This window comes from Uloborus diversus, chromosome 5 (genome assembly GCF_026930045.1).
Source record: "Uloborus diversus isolate 005 chromosome 5, Udiv.v.3.1, whole genome shotgun sequence".
NCBI lineage: Eukaryota > Metazoa > Arthropoda > Arachnida > Araneae > Uloboridae > Uloborus > Uloborus diversus.
In genome coordinates, this window is record NC_072735.1 from 174,033,849 (window position 1) to 174,050,038 (window position 16,190).

At 39.3% G+C, this 16,190-nt stretch overlaps 1 protein-coding gene across 1 annotated transcript; it reads right to left on the bottom strand.

Annotated features, from left to right (window-relative positions):
• Positions 1-229: 229 nt before the first annotated feature.
• On the bottom strand, positions 230-1,198 carry LOC129223282 (uncharacterized). Its single transcript, XM_054857847.1, has one exon. It carries the CDS (start codon positions 1,196-1,198, stop codon positions 230-232), a length of 969 nt encoding a protein of 322 aa, XP_054713822.1.
• Between the last annotated feature and the right edge of the window lie 14,992 nt (positions 1,199-16,190).

The window sequence follows — 16,190 nt, forward strand, 5'->3', positions numbered from 1 at the left end:
AATTTCTAAATTTTTTTTCTTTTTAAATCTGCAATTTTAATTCTTATCATTAATCGGTTTTAATTTAGATTTCAGAATTAAATATATTGTTCTTGGCAAATGATTGTGTTGTTGTGGAAAAAGAAGTTATTTTCTTAGCCGTGCGAATAGTTTTCTTAAACTATTGGGACCAATGGTGCTACTTTATTATTCACAGGTTTTTGCCTAGTATTGTTTATTTCCACCGCTTTCAAGACGGCCTTTTGCGTCTAGCTATGGCAACAACTGTGCTGCGACTTCTGTAGTCTTGAGGTTTTTTAGCAGTTACCACCAATGATTTGGGACAGGTCTTTGACTCTGTGTCACCAAGAGACATTTTCCGAGACGTCTTTTGTACGTTTTTTGTTTCTAATTCAATGCCTGACTTACAATAAACCTTTCCCGAAGTGTTCATTGCACTGTCTCCAGTGTCTGTAGAACCAAAAGAAGTAATGCTTCCAGTTAGGGAAGCAGGCCCCGTGGAATAAACCGGTGAATGCGGCGTTTTTACGTCCGTGTTCTGTGGCGGTAGTTTGTAAGGCGAACAAGGGAGGCTTCTGGAAGCATCTTCCGTGATGCACAACGTTCCAAACTTTGGTTCCACACCCCCTTTGGAAGGTTTCTTCACACCCGGAGGTGGTTGATGCACCTTTAGAGCTACGCACTCGACCATGGAAGATTTCACTAGAACTTCTTCGAGCTGAAACCCCTCTCTGAAGTTGAAGTTCCCTTGTTGGAAAGGGAAGCGATCGTCTGCTTTGTAGAACTGGAATCCAGCGTAGGAAGAGGGGTCGTCCGAGGATCCCAGGCTGCTTCCCAAGTCCGGATCTATTGCAAGATCTTCGTCGTAGAGGTACAGCGATGTCTTCTTCGATGGTAGGATGGCATTCTTGCTCTTGGTGAACCTGCTCTTGTAGATGAGGAAGAGCGTGAACAGACTGATGAGGATTCCGAGTGTGGCAGCGATTCGAATACCAGTCCAAGGGTCGTATGCGTCGAAGTACTCCCTGGTGAGCCGGTCCCTGGTGTCTGGGCTGAGGTCGCGCATCTTGACCACCCTGGGTCGTCGTGGAATGAAGTAAGGTGGGGATCGGGTGGTGGAGGCGACCGAAGAGGGCGACCTGCTGCGATGTTCGGTGTCGTTCGAAGAGGACTCGAAGTCATCTTCGTTTGTGGACATTCTCTAATCGGCATGGATGGCTCCTTTTGGGGCAGGTGGCGGTTCTTTACTACCGATGCATTTTAACCTGCAATGAGATAAATTAAAAATCTGTAAGTGTTACTGTAAATGTATTTCTTAAGGTGTCTATACATGCGCGATCATACTTGCACAAGTATGTTTGCAAAGCAAACTGGAGCGAGTGTAGAATTTTTGCACACAAAGACGATGATTCTTGGGTAAAATCACCCTGCAGATGTTCAAATTTGTTCGTACGAATATTTGTTTTTCAAGTATGCTTTACCGAGTGTAGACACCATTAGTTATCATTCATTAATTACAAGCCTAAAAGTAAACGTTCTGGAAAATTAAGATATCTCTCTTTTCTTTAATACCAGACCCTATTAGTTCCATATTTTTGTGGTACGATTACATAGTAGTGTTGTTGAAAAGTGTAGTTGCGTAACTGAATACTTAAAACAGCGTTTGTCATATTATCAGAGAACATTATGGGTGCTTATGAAACAACTTCCCTTGCGTAGGTAATGATTTTTGACCTACTCACTACTCAGGCCTTTCAGACGTTAAGATAAATTTGTGTTTAACAAAGTATCATTCTCGAATCGGCATGAATGGCTCCTTTTAGGGCAGGTGGTGGGTCTTTACTACCGATGCATTTTAACCTGCAATAATATATGTTAATAATATCTGAGAATTACTATAAATGTATTTCTTGAAATGTCTATACATGCATATTATCATAGATCATTAAGGGTACATGAAATACACCACCAGCTCAGTCATTTCCAGCCGAAGACTGCAGTTTCATGCTTATTAGCACTCATCAGCCCGGCATAGGAAAGTGGCTGAGCTGGAGATGGAAAACCTCTTATGGAAGCCAAGAGTGCCAAACAAACTGGTAGCTAATGTAGAATTAGCACAGACCAGCCGAGTGACCGAAGTAAAGGTTCGGTTCATGGCTTCCATAAGAGATTTTCCATCTCCAGCTCAGTCACTTTCCTATGCCGGGCTGATGAGTGCTAATAAGCACGAAACTGCAGTCCTCGGCTGGAAATGACTGAGCTGGCGGTGTATTTCATGTATTTCTGCTTTAGCCCTGGCTAATGGGCGGTAATTTACTGAATCATTAAGGGTGCTTATGAAACAACTTCCCTTGCGCAACGATTTGTACGTATTGTGGGCATGACAGCAACACATACAAATCTTGCTTTTTCAAGTACATTATTTTTTGAACAGAAACTCCATACTTAGTGATATATAATGGCTCTTTTTTTTAAATATGACACAGTTAAAAACCAAAGTTTAAACTAATGGTAATAAAGTGCAAACATAATCATAAAAATTTTACACCCGCACAAATGGATTGAGCATAAGTAAAACCGCGGACCTTATTTATAAAACTTAAGGGGAGTCAGTACCCTAAATACTTTCAAAAATTTGATTTTTTGATTTTTATATGTTTTGAAACTCCATTCCAATACCTTTTTAATGATACAAATTTCTTGATCGTGCTCATATTAGAAGTAAATTAAAAAGTGCTTCAAAAAAAGGTAAACATATGCTGATAAGGTATGATTTTCCCCTTTAAATTGCAATATCTCGAAATGGCATTTTTGAATCTAAATGTTCCTTTTTCTCAGAAACTAAATTGTGTTAGGTTTTGAAATTTTTACCACCTATTCCATACATCTAGTTGCATATACTGAAGTAAAATTTTTCTCATATTGGAAAAATGTTTTTTTATAGAGCTGATTTCGTGTTGCAAAATGCCATTTTTTGAAAAAAATACAGTGACTTACGCATTAGAATTTTTTTAATAAAAACTAAGCTTCCTTTCTGTAAAATGTTACTTCAGTATAGAAAAAAGAGTCTACTTAAGGTACAGAAAAAATTTCATTATTGTATCTTTAATAGATTTTCAGAAAAAGGTACATGAACCTGTGCAAATTAACATTGATGGTATAGGGGATACTGACTTCCCTTAAAAAAAGAGCAAAATATTTTTTCTTTCATTTTATGATGCGCCAGATCTAAAGGAGACGCTCTCGTCATGCCTCATGATCGAGCAAAAACTACTTCCCAAATTGAGCCATCAAATTGCTCCAGTACAGAGCTATTTTCAACGCTGCCTACTTTCAAGAGCCCTCCAAAGTGGATTTCAAAAACTGTTTCTCCCGTATGATCGATTGCGGGCTCGCCGCTGACAACAAAATCCCCGTTCGAACGGAGACATAGAACGAAACACAGATACCTTTTCATTTCCTCTCTTCTTCCTGTCCACCCCAAAATGGAGGAGTCAATTGTTTGGAGCATTAAAGGCGCATTCATCATGTTGCCAGATTCACGAAGTCATTTTTGGAGTAAATGAACGTTTTCCGGCGAAGTCTTGCTCTTATTGTCGTCATGGAGAGATATTTGGGGTTCAAAATCAGTACAGACTTCATAAATTTGAAAACGACATATCTGTATCATAAATTAAATAAAAATTGTATTTGTTTGTAATTAGCATCACAACGTGATTCGGCCGGTTTAGAGCAAGTCGAGGTGTCACGCTCTGCCAGCGGAAATGCTCGTGTGTTTCCGGATAAGGTAACAACCTGTATTTCCCGGTAACTGTTACCGGGTAATTGTAAACGGTTACAGTTACTGTATTTCCCGATTTTAGCAAAAAAAGTGCGCCTGTTTATAGTAAAGTGCAAATAAGAGTGATTCTTTTGAGTACAGGTTAAAATCTTTCACATTTTCATTTTGCTAGAATAATACTGATTTTGATTTCTCATTTCGTTGCTCATATTATTTGTATTAATTTAGTTAATTAATAATGGTTTTGCTTATTGTAACAAATTTGGTGAAGTTATCTCAAGTGGGTCTCTTAAAAAGGGGGCTAAGTTGCGAAGAAATAGTGGCTGTTTTGAGGGAATTGCGGGATGGTAAATATGTATGTCAATGTAAAACAAAGTTAATTGCGATATTTTTCAAAGACTATTACTTAGCTTACATTATTTGTCATAATCCTGCGTTTTCCTTTCGGTTTTGAAGTGTTGCCAAGAGAATAGCAATTATAAATTAAAAATATTTCCGCTTTTTAATTGTTTCCAAAAATATTGAAAAAAAAATGAATTGTCAATAAATTTAACAATTCCGTTTCAAGGCTTAACTATGTACCAGTAAATGTAGGCGCTTTCAAAAGCTTTCTTTTTTTCACTGTACTTGAACAAAATTGCTTGTAAAGTCGAGCTTACAAACCAACAATACTAAAACTAGTATGTTGTGGCCATCACGAAACTTTCTTCTATATTTTTTCCTTTTTCTGATCCCTCCCCATGCTTGACGAGGAAGCAATATTCCTAACAAAAACAAAATTACACATGCAAAAACTTGACGACCATCCCAATGTCTGCATTAGTGCAAAAGCAAAGCAAAGAGCGAAAATTTAAAGTTATTTTAAAAGCCTTGCTTGAATTAATTACAAATATTTTATTTGTTAACAAGCATAAGATGGCAACAGTTAAAATTTTTAAATCATTGAGAAAATATTTCCGATCATTTCTATACAATTAAAATCACGAGAAATACGCAGACGACAATCTATTACGATTTATCTTTCTTATTGTTGCATTAATAAAGCTAATTTTATTCGAAAAAAAAAAAAAATCAACACCTCTTGGAGCGATTGGAGTCAAAATTGATCCAAAGCCTTTTAACGTATGGATTCACATATATTCCAAATTTCAACCAGAACGTAGCATTACTTCTTGGGATAGGGCACTCACAATGGAAAAAAAGAACGGGCGATTGCGCAACCCCCCTTTTTAGTTGTTGACACCAAAATAAAATCAGCTCTTATACCCACTAAGGGCTACTTGTCAAAAGAGTTTTGTTTGATTCCGTTCGTTATTTCTTGAGATACAGCAGTCACAATTGACGACAAAAAACGTTCTATAACTCAACCCCCGTTTGAGCTATTGACACCAAAATTGAATCAGCACCTGCTCCTGTTAGGGGCAACATATGGACCAAATTTTGTTTGATTCCGCCAGTTACTTCCTGAGGAATAGTAAGCACGCGTAACTCAAAAAACGTCCCATTGCTCCACCCCCCTTGGAGGAATTTGCGCCAAAAACCAATGGGCACAAGTTCACATAGGGGCACATATGTGTACAAAATTTCGTTCAATTTCATGCGGTAGTTTTTGCTGTAGAGCGCCACAAAAAACTGGTCACACACAGACGTGACACACATACACACACACACACACACATACACACAGACAGACAGACAGACATTTTCTAAAAATAGTCGAAATGGACTCAGCACACCTCAAAACGTTCGAATCCTTCGAAATTCGAAAATTTGCCCGAATCCAATATTTTCTTCTATATTGTAACGGATTCGGTGCGACTTCCACTTTCTTGAAATGAAGACACAGTTCTTGATAAAAACACAGGAAATTTATTTACACTATGTACAGGAAAGATCTTCAACAACTGCTAAGTTATTCATCAGCAATTAAGCAATTATCACACAACACCGTAAACTCAACGTTTACACACGTATTTACTTCCAAATACGAAAACAACACAGCGAAATGCCTCGCTATCAACAGAGCAAAATGCTATCAGTTCGAAATATCCATCGAAACTAACTCTTTATCCATCGCTAACGGCTTAAATACACCGAAAAGAAATTTCTCAAATATTCCACACGCTTCTCGAAATGCGTTGACCGTTATCAATGAAAAGAAAGAAAATAGGGGTCGTATACTTTAGCCGAATGAAAAAGGGGTTGTATATTCATTACGGGAAACTATTTACAGGTTACGTTCCTACAATAATTACTATTTACAGAATTTGTAACATTGCCCCCTTCCTAAGGACTGCACGTCCCGGGCAGTACAATCCCCAGAAAGGGTGCCAAACTTCTATCACAAGTTTACAAATATACACATTAATTAATAACTAACAGATACAGAAAACACAATAATAACAAGAAATATTACTAAACATTAAAAGCAAAAATTATCTACAACTTTTATGTTATCAACCATGGTTGTTTACGTAATACTCATGAACTATGGCCATAGTAATGGGCTAACCGATCATAATGTACAACCCTAGGTTTTGCATTAGGTAAATTTTGGATCCTCACTACGACGTCATTTAGTCGGTTAACGACTTTGTAGGGTCCATCCCAATGCGACTGCAATTTGGGTGAAAGACCTTTCCGTCGGATGGGATTCCATAACCAAACCTTGTCGCCTTCGTTGAATTCATGTCCAGTAGACCTTGTGTCGTATCGGGTCTTCATCTTCTCCGCCGCGATGTTGATTCGCTCTCGTGCGAAGTTATGAACGTCTTCCAACCGGGCCTGGAGATCCTGGATGTACTCCTCAGGCGATGAAGGCGCATCCGGAGGACGACCGAAGACGAGATCACAAGGTAGCCGAAGCTCTCGTCCGAAGAGCATCTGAGATGGGGCATATCCGGTAGTCTCGTGGACAGCACTGCGGTAGGCCAGCAGGAACAAAGGTAGCTTCTTGTCCCAATCCTGTTGATTTCTGGATACCATAAGTGAGAGATTGTTCAGGATTGTGCGGTTAAATCTCTCCACCATTCCGTCCGATTGTGGGTGTAGTGGTGTTGTCCTAGTTTTCTCAATTCCGAAAATTTGACATAGGCCCTTAAACACAGCAGAGATGAAATTCCTCCCTTGATCGGAATGAATCTGCAAAGGTGTTCCGTATCTCGAGATCCAATGTTGGACTAGAGTCTCTGCTACGGTAGTAGCCTCTTGATCTGGAATGGGATATGCTTCCGGCCATTTGGTGAAGTAGTCGATGGAAACAAGAATGTATTTGTTCCCATCAGCAGTTCTTGGTAGAGGACCCAGGATGTCGATCCCAATTCGTTCGAAAGGAGCTCCAACGTTGTACAGATGTAGCTTCCCTCTGCTTCTCTTCTTCGGTCCTTTACGAGCAGCACAGGCGTCACAAGAATGGCACCACTTCTCCACGTCATCCTTCGCCTTGCTCCAGAAGAAGCGCTCCCGAACTTTATTGAGAGTTTTCAAGACACCAAAATGTCCTCCAGTCGCACTACTATGTATTTCTTTCAGAACATCTGAAATCCTGGATCGAGGAAGTAGTAACTGCCACCTAGATGTCTTGCCGTCGTCAGATTCCCATTTTCGGTACAGCACGCCGTTCCGTAAATGGAGCGAGTTCCATAAAGCCCAATATCTTTTTGTTGCAGGACTGAAGATGGAAACGTCCTGCCAGCTAGGTCGCCGACTGTCACTTTCCATGAACTCCAAAATGGGTTTTATGTCGGGGTCTTCAAGTTGATCTTTTCGAACTTGGTCGTCACTCCATGGATCAGGTTCTGATGATATTGGAGTCACTGTCACCTGATAGGCGGTAGGGCTAGTCGTTCCATACTGTTTCTCGATTCGGGAACAATAGTGGCAGTTCTCAGGACAGGGTCTCCTTGATAAAGCGTCAGCATTACCGTGAGATAACCCTTTTCGATGCTTGATCTCCATGTCATATTCCTGGAGCCGCTGTATCCATCTGGCTATCTGGCCTTCCGGATTTTTGAAGTTTAAAAGCGTGGTTAATGAAGCATGATCTGTCCGAAGCAGAAATTTTCGGCCGTAGAGGTAATGATGGAAGTGTTCTACAGCTTTCACTATGGCCAATAACTCCTTTCTGGTGACGCAGTAATTTCGCTCCGACTTTGATAAGCATTTGCTCCAGTAAGCGATGACATGTTCATTTCCGTCAATTTCTTGGGATAAAACAGCTCCAATTCCCTCGTTGCTCGCATCAGTGTCCAGGATGAAGGATTTTTCAGGCTGAGGATAGGCGAGGATAGGCGTTGATGTTAAAGCCTCCTTCAGTCGTAGAAATGCAGCTTCGCATTCTTTGGACCATTCAAACTTTTGCTTGCTCTCCGTCAGCTTATGCAAAGGTCGTGCAATGTTGGAAAAACCCTTCACAAACTTCCTGTAGTACGTGCAGAGCCCCAGGAAACTTCGCAGCTGATGGATGTTTTCGGGACGACTCCAACTCTTGACCGCAGATACCTTCTCTGGATCGGTTTGTACACCCTCAGAAGAGATGATGTGACCAAGGTAGTTCACTTCCCGGCGGAACAAATTACATTTGGACGGGCTTAACTTCAGATTGGCTTCCTTAAGCTTTTGTAGCACCTTCCTAAGATTTGCCAGATGTTCTTCGAAACTGCGTCCCACGATGATGATATCGTCTAAGTAGACCAGACAGGATTCGTAAGAAAGTCCTCTTAACACTGTCTCCATAAGACGCTCGAACGTAGCTGGTGCATTGCAAAGGCCGAAGGGCATCACTTTAAACTGCCATAAGCCTTGTCCAGTTGTAAACGCTGTCTTCTCCCGGTCATCAGGGTGTATCTCAACCTGCCAGTAGCCGCTCTTCAAGTCCAGGGTCGAAAACCACTTGTGTCCGGACAGAGTGTCCAAGGTGTCGTCTATCCGTGGAAGAGGGTAGCTGTCTTTCTTGGTGATTTCATTCAGCCGTCGGTAATCGACACAAAATCTGGTGGAGCCATCTTTCTTTCGGACCAAGACGATGGGAGAGGCCCAAGGACTGGATGACGGTTCGATTACATCATTCTCCTTCATCTCTTTCAGGAGGGTCTCAACCTCTTCCTTCTTGGCGAACGGTAGTCGTCTTGGATGCTGTTTAATAGGTGGGTGTTCTCCAGTGTAGATCCTATGCTGCGTTAAATTCGTACGGCCAACATCCTCCGATGTGGATGAAAACAGATTCTTAAAGTCATCCACCAATTGTTCCGCAGCAGTTCTTTGATCTTTCGATAAGGGTGCACTCCCAATTAACTTCGTTGTCAAGGACTCAGAAGACACAGTCTCGGGGGAATTGATTCTTCTAATGATGCAGTTTACTATAGTACAAGTTGCCAACACTTCACCTTTTCGGATATTCCTTGGCCTTTCACTCACGTTGGCGACTCTCACAGGAATTACATCCTTAGAAAGGTCCACAAGCGTAGATGCTACCAGTACTCCTTTTAGGCTATTGCTTAGGTTAGGGTATTCAATGAGTCCAAATCGAAAACTATTGGTTTCTTCAATGGAGCCAGGTATTAATGATTCTGACCTTGAGGGAATCGATAAATCTGTTTGGGCTATTATTTGATGAGCGGATTTTACATCACTTTCTGCAGGGAAAACGGCTATGTCTTCTCTCATCGAGTGCAGCTCATTAGTCTTGAAGTCGAGAGTGAAGTCATATTTCTTCAAAAAGTCCATTCCGAGAATGAAGGGGTCCGTGATATTAGCGACGAATGCCGTATGATGGTAGGTGGCATTCCCAAACACTATTTCCAAGTCCACTTTACCGTCAATCTCAATTTTGTCGCCTGTCACAGTCTGGAGACTTACGCGTGGCGATGTCCACAGCAGTTTCAATCCAAATTCGCGAGCCACATCTGTCCTAATGATTGTCACATTGGCTCCAGTGTCAACAATCAGTCTGCAGGGGTTCCCATTTACATGTGCGTAAATGAAAAGTCCATCACTGCCACTACTAGAAGAGGAAATCTGCAGAGCTCTAGTGGTGGTGATTTCCTTCCCTCGCGTAGCTTGGCGAGCCGGACAACTCCTTCGCAGGTGTGCTTCACTACCGCATTTCCAGCACTTCTGCTCTTGTTTCTTTTGGGCTGTTATGCTGCTCAGATGTCTTGTCAAGTCACCGAGTTGTCTCTCAAGTTCAGCGAGGTGGGACGTCCTGGAATCAGACTCATCAGCTTCCTGAGTCCGGATTAGATGGCGATCCACACGGGTTGCTTCTTGGGCGGCCTCGTATCTCATCGCATACACAACGGCAGAATTCAGGTCTTTGACATCCGCCATCCGTAGAGCTTTCTGGATTTCCGGATCTCGAACCCCGTCGATGTAGTAGTTGAGTGCCAGGTTGTCTCGAACATCCGCAGGGCAGTCGTAAAAAGCAAGATGAGACAGTCTCTCGATGTCCGCCGCTAGCTCTTGCAGGGTTTCCCCGGTTTTCTGGAAACGGGACTTCAACTGGAGTCGGCTGAAATCTTTCTGGTACTTCTCACCGAAGCGAAGCTCCAACGCAGATGTGAGGGCGGCGAAATCCAGCCGCTGGCTGTCCGGAAGGGTCTGAAGAATGTCCGCTGCGTCACCTCTCAGGGATGCTGCAAGATGGCAGGCCTTGGTAGCAGAGTCCCATCCGTTCGCTTCCGCCACTATCATGAATTGGGTTTTGTACACCTGCCACGAACTTTTCCCATCAAATGTGGCCAGTTTAATGGACGGTCGAGCAACAGATGTGGGAGCGCAAAACTGTACAGAGCTGCTTTCCGCGGTCGCCAATCTCCTTTCCATGTCTTTAATTTTCTCATCCACATGATTCTCAACTGTTGCGATACGGTTTTCTACTGTTTCAAATTTTTCATCAACAGCATCAACTCGATGCTCTATCTCATTAAATTTATTTTCCATCACAGTCTTTACCGAAGTAAGGTCGTTTTTAATTTCCTCTTGGTTAGAAGCTAAATCCTTTTTCAGCACCATTAAATCACTTTTCCATTGTTCTTGATTAGCCGCCAAATCATTTTTTAATTGTTCTTGGTTAGCCGCCATATCATTTTTTAATTGTTCTTGATTAGCCGCCATATCATTTTTTAATTGTTCTTGATTAGCCGCCATATCACTCTTCACAGACTTGATTGCATCAAGCAGTTGTTTTAATTGTTCATCCATTGCGCGAGTAATCACCATAAAATTAAAGTCCAAATTTAAAAAGTCTTTATGAAAAAATGTCCAAAGTCACACTTACTGCAAGAAAGTCCTGAAGTAGCCCCACGTTGGGCGCCAAATTGTAACGGATTCGGTGCGACTTCCACTTTCTTGAAATGAAGACACAGTTCTTGATAAAAACACAGGAAATTTATTTACACTATGTACAGGAAAGATCTTCAACAACTGCTAAGTTATTCATCAGCAATTAAGCAATTATCACACAACACCGTAAACTCAACGTTTACACACGTATTTACTTCCAAATACGAAAACAACACAGCGAAATGCCTCGCTATCAACAGAGCAAAATGCTATCAGTTCGAAATATCCATCGAAACTAGCTCTTTATCCATCGCTAACGGCTTAAATACACCGAAAAGAAATTTCTCAAATATTCCACACGCTTCTCGAAATGCGTTGACCGTTATCAATGAAAAGAAAGAAAATAGGGGTCGTATACTTTAGCCGAATGAAAAAGGGGTTGTATATTCATTACGGGAAACTATTTACAGGTTACGTTCCTACAATAATTACTATTTACAGAATTTGTAACAATATATTAGATATAGAAGAAAGTAAAAAGATTAATGAGAAAAAAATTTCATTCTTTCTTCACGCGCAATACATTTATACTAATATAAAAGTCCATACCGATTGTTGTTGTTTTTTTTTTTTTTTCCTTATTTTGGACAGGTAACAAGAAAACATGTTTTACGTTTCAAAAATGTTCACCTCAAATTAATTTTAAAACCAAAAAACTTTAGAATGAAAAAACATTTTTTATATTATAAAGACTTTTTTTTACTCTTTGTTCGCGCTGAAAAGTATGAAATAAAACAAGTATGTATAATTTCATGGTTAAAACACTAAGAAAATGCAGTTGATCTTAATATCTTTATATTTAGGGTAACTATAAAGCAGTCAATAAAATATAAATTAAAAATTGCGAGAAGAATAAATAGAGGCGGTACAGTAAAAGCTATTCGTTAAAAGCTGTATGCCGCCTATTTCTTTAGAATAAAAAAAAATATTTTTTTCATATTTCATTAAGTGTTATGCATTCAAGCGATGTCATACATAACAACTAAAAAAACTAGTATGTTGTGGCCATTTCGAAACTTTCTTCTATATTTTTCTTTTTTTTCTGATCCCTCCCCATGCTTGACGAGGAAGCAATATTCCCAACAAAAACAAAATTAAACATGAAAAAACTTGACGACCATCCCAATGTCTGCATTAAAAGCAAAAGCAGCAAAAGCAATGCAAAAGCAAAGCAAAGAGCGAAAATTGAAAGTTATTTTAAAAGCCTTGCTTGAATTAATTACAAATATTTTATTTGTTAACAAACATAAGATGGCAACAGTTAAAAATTTTAAATCATTGAAATAATATTTCCGATCATTTCCATCCAATTAAAATCACGAGAAATAAGCAGACGATAATCTATTACGATTTATCTTTCTTATTGTTGCACTAATAAAGCTATTTTTTTTCGCTAAAAAATAATGATAATAAAAATAAATCAGCACCTCTTGGCGCGATTGGCGCCAAAATTGAACCAAAGCCTGTTTACATATGGATTCACATATATTCCAAATTTCAACCAGAACGTAGCATTACTTTTTGAGATAGGGCACTCACAATGGAAAAAAAGAACGGGCGATTGCGCTACCCCCTTTTTAGCTGTTGACACCAAAATAAAATCAGCTTTTATACCCACTAAGGGCTACTTGCCGATAAATTTTTCTTTCATTCCGTTCATTATTTCTTGAGATACAGCAGTCACAATTGACGACAAAAAACGTTCTATAGCTCAACCCCCGTTTGAGTTATTGACACCATAATTGAATCAGCACCTGTTTCTGTTACTGGCAACATATGGACCAAATTTTGTTTGATTCCGCCAGTTACTTCCTGAGGAATAGCAATCACGCGTAACTCAAAAAACGTCCCATTGCTCCACCCCCCTTGGAGGAATTCGCGCCAAAAACCAATGGGCACAAGTTCACATAGGGGCACATATGTGTACCAAGTTTCGTTCGATTTCATGCTGTAGTTTTTGCTGTAGAGCGGCCACAAAAAACTGGTCACACACAGACGTGACACACATACACACACACATACACGCATACACACACACATACACACACACATACACACAGACAGACAGACATTTTCCAAAAATAGTCGAAATGGACTCAGCACAACTCAAAACGTTCGAATCCGTCAAAATTCGAAATTCGAAAATTTGCACGAATCCAATACTTTCTTCCATATATTAGATATAGAAGAAAGTAAAAAAACAGAAACCATCTTACTACAACGAAACGAAATGCGGTGTTGACTTCGTTGATTGTGGAAAAGCAATATTTTGACAAAACTAATTCAAGAAAATGGCATCTACATACCTTTTACAACATTTTAGATTTTGCTGCTATAAATGCTTGTTTATTATTTTTTAAAGGAAAAGTAGGAAAGAAATTAACCAAACGTGTGTTTATTCAAAGATTATCTGAAGAAACACGCTTAGAATATACCAAGAAATGCATTGATAGAGAAAACTAGTATGTTGTGGCCATCACGAAACTTTCTTCTATATTTTTCCTTTTTCTGATCCCTCCCCATGCTTGACGAGGAAGCAATATTCCTAACAAAAACAAAATGACACATGCAAAAACTTGACGACCATCCCAATGTCTGAATTATTGTAAAAGCAAAGCAAAGAGCGAAAATTGAAAGTTACTTTAAAAGCCTTACTTGAATTAATTACAAATATTTTATTTATTAGAAAACATAAGATGGCAACAGTTAAAAATTTTAATTCATTGAGATAATATTTCCGATCATTTCCATACAATTAAAATCACGAGAAATACGCAGACGACAATCTATTACGATTTATCTTTCTTATTGTTGCATTAATAAAGCTATTTTTATTCGAAAAAAAAAAAAAAAATCAACACCTCTTGGAGCGATTGGAGTCAAAATTGAACCAAAGCCTGTTTACGTATGGATTCACATATATTCCAAATTTCAACCAGAACGTAGCATTACTTCTTGAGATAGGGCACTCACAATGGAAAAAAAGAACGGGCGATTGCGCTACCCCCTTTTTAGCTGTTGACACCAAAATAAAATCAGCTCTTATACCCACTAAGGGCTACTTGTCAAAACATTTTTGTTTGATTCCGTTCGTTATTTCTTGAGATACAGCAGTCACAATTGACAACAAAAAACGTTCTATAACTCAACCCCCGTTTGAGCTATTGACACCAAAATTGAATCAGCACCTGCTCCAGTTAGGGGCAACACATGGACCAAATTTTGTTTGATTCCGCCAGTTACTTCCTGAGGAATAGCAATCACGCATAACTCAAAAAACGTCCCATTGCTCCACCCCCCTTGGAGGAATTCGCGCCAAAAACCAATGGGCACAAGTTCACATAGGGTCACATTTGTGTACCAAATTTCGTTCAATTTCATGCGGTAGTTTTTGCTGTAGAGCGGCCACAAAAAACTGGTCACACACAGACGTTACACACATACACATACACACACACAGACAGACAGACATTTTCCAAAAATAGTTGAAATGGACTCAGCACACCTCAAAACGTTCGAATCCGTCAAAATTCGAAATTCGAAAATTTGCACGAATCCAATACTTTCTTCCATATATTAGATATAGAAGAAAGTAAAAAAACAGAAACCATCTTACTACAACGAAACGAAATGCGGTGTTGACTTCGTTGATTGTGGAAAAGCAATATTTTGACAAAACTAATTCAAGAAAATGGCATCTACATACCTTTTACAACATTTTAGATTTTGCTGCTATAAATGCTTGTTTATTATTTTTTAAAGGAAAAGTAGGAAAGAAATTAACCAAACGTGTGTTTATTCAAAGATTATCTGAAGAAACACGCTTAGAATATACCAAGAAATGCATTGATAGAGAAAACTAGTATGTTGTGGCCATCACGAAACTTTCTTCTATATTTTTCCTTTTTCTGATCCCTCCCCATGCTTGACGAGGAAGCAATATTCCTAACAAAAACAAAATGACACATGCAAAAACTTGACGACCATCCCAATGTCTGAATTATTGTAAAAGCAAAGCAAAGAGCGAAAATTGAAAGTTACTTTAAAAGCCTTACTTGAATTAATTACAAATATTTTATTTATTAGAAAACATAAGATGGCAACAGTTAAAAATTTTAATTCATTGAGATAATATTTCCGATCATTTCCATACAATTAAAATCACGAGAAATACGCAGACGACAATCTATTACGATTTATCTTTCTTATTGTTGCATTAATAAAGCTATTTTTATTCGAAAAAAAAAAAAAAAATCAACACCTCTTGGAGCGATTGGAGTCAAAATTGAACCAAAGCCTGTTTACGTATGGATTCACATATATTCCAAATTTCAACCAGAACGTAGCATTACTTCTTGAGATAGGGCACTCACAATGGAAAAAAAGAACGGGCGATTGCGCTACCCCCTTTTTAGCTGTTGACACCAAAATAAAATCAGCTCTTATACCCACTAAGGGCTACTTGTCAAAACATTTTTGTTTGATTCCGTTCGTTATTTCTTGAGATACAGCAGTCACAATTGACAACAAAAAACGTTCTATAACTCAACCCCCGTTTGAGCTATTGACACCAAAATTGAATCAGCACCTGCTCCAGTTAGGGGCAACACATGGACCAAATTTTGTTTGATTCCGCCAGTTACTTCCTGAGGAATAGCAATCACGCATAACTCAAAAAACGTCCCATTGCTCCACCCCCCTTGGAGGAATTCGCGCCAAAAACCAATGGGCACAAGTTCACATAGGGTCACATTTGTGTACCAAATTTCGTTCAATTTCATGCGGTAGTTTTTGCTGTAGAGCGGCCACAAAAAACTGGTCACACACAGACGTTACACACATACACATACACACACACAGACAGACAGACATTTTCCAAAAATAGTTGAAATGGACTCAGCACACCTCAAAACGTTCGAATCCGTCAAAATTCGAAATTCGAAAATTTGCACGAATCCAATACTTTCTTCTATATATTAGATATAGAAGAAAGTAAAAAGGGATGAACATGAATTGCAAAATAACAACCCACCCAAGCGTCGAAAAAAAAAAAAAACATTATGAACAA

What these genes read in the sequence shown, in the direction of transcription:
- LOC129223282 (XM_054857847.1), bottom strand. Translation starts at nt 1,198, where the DNA reads ATGTCCACAAACGAAGATGACTTCGAGTCCTCTTCGAACGACACCGAA.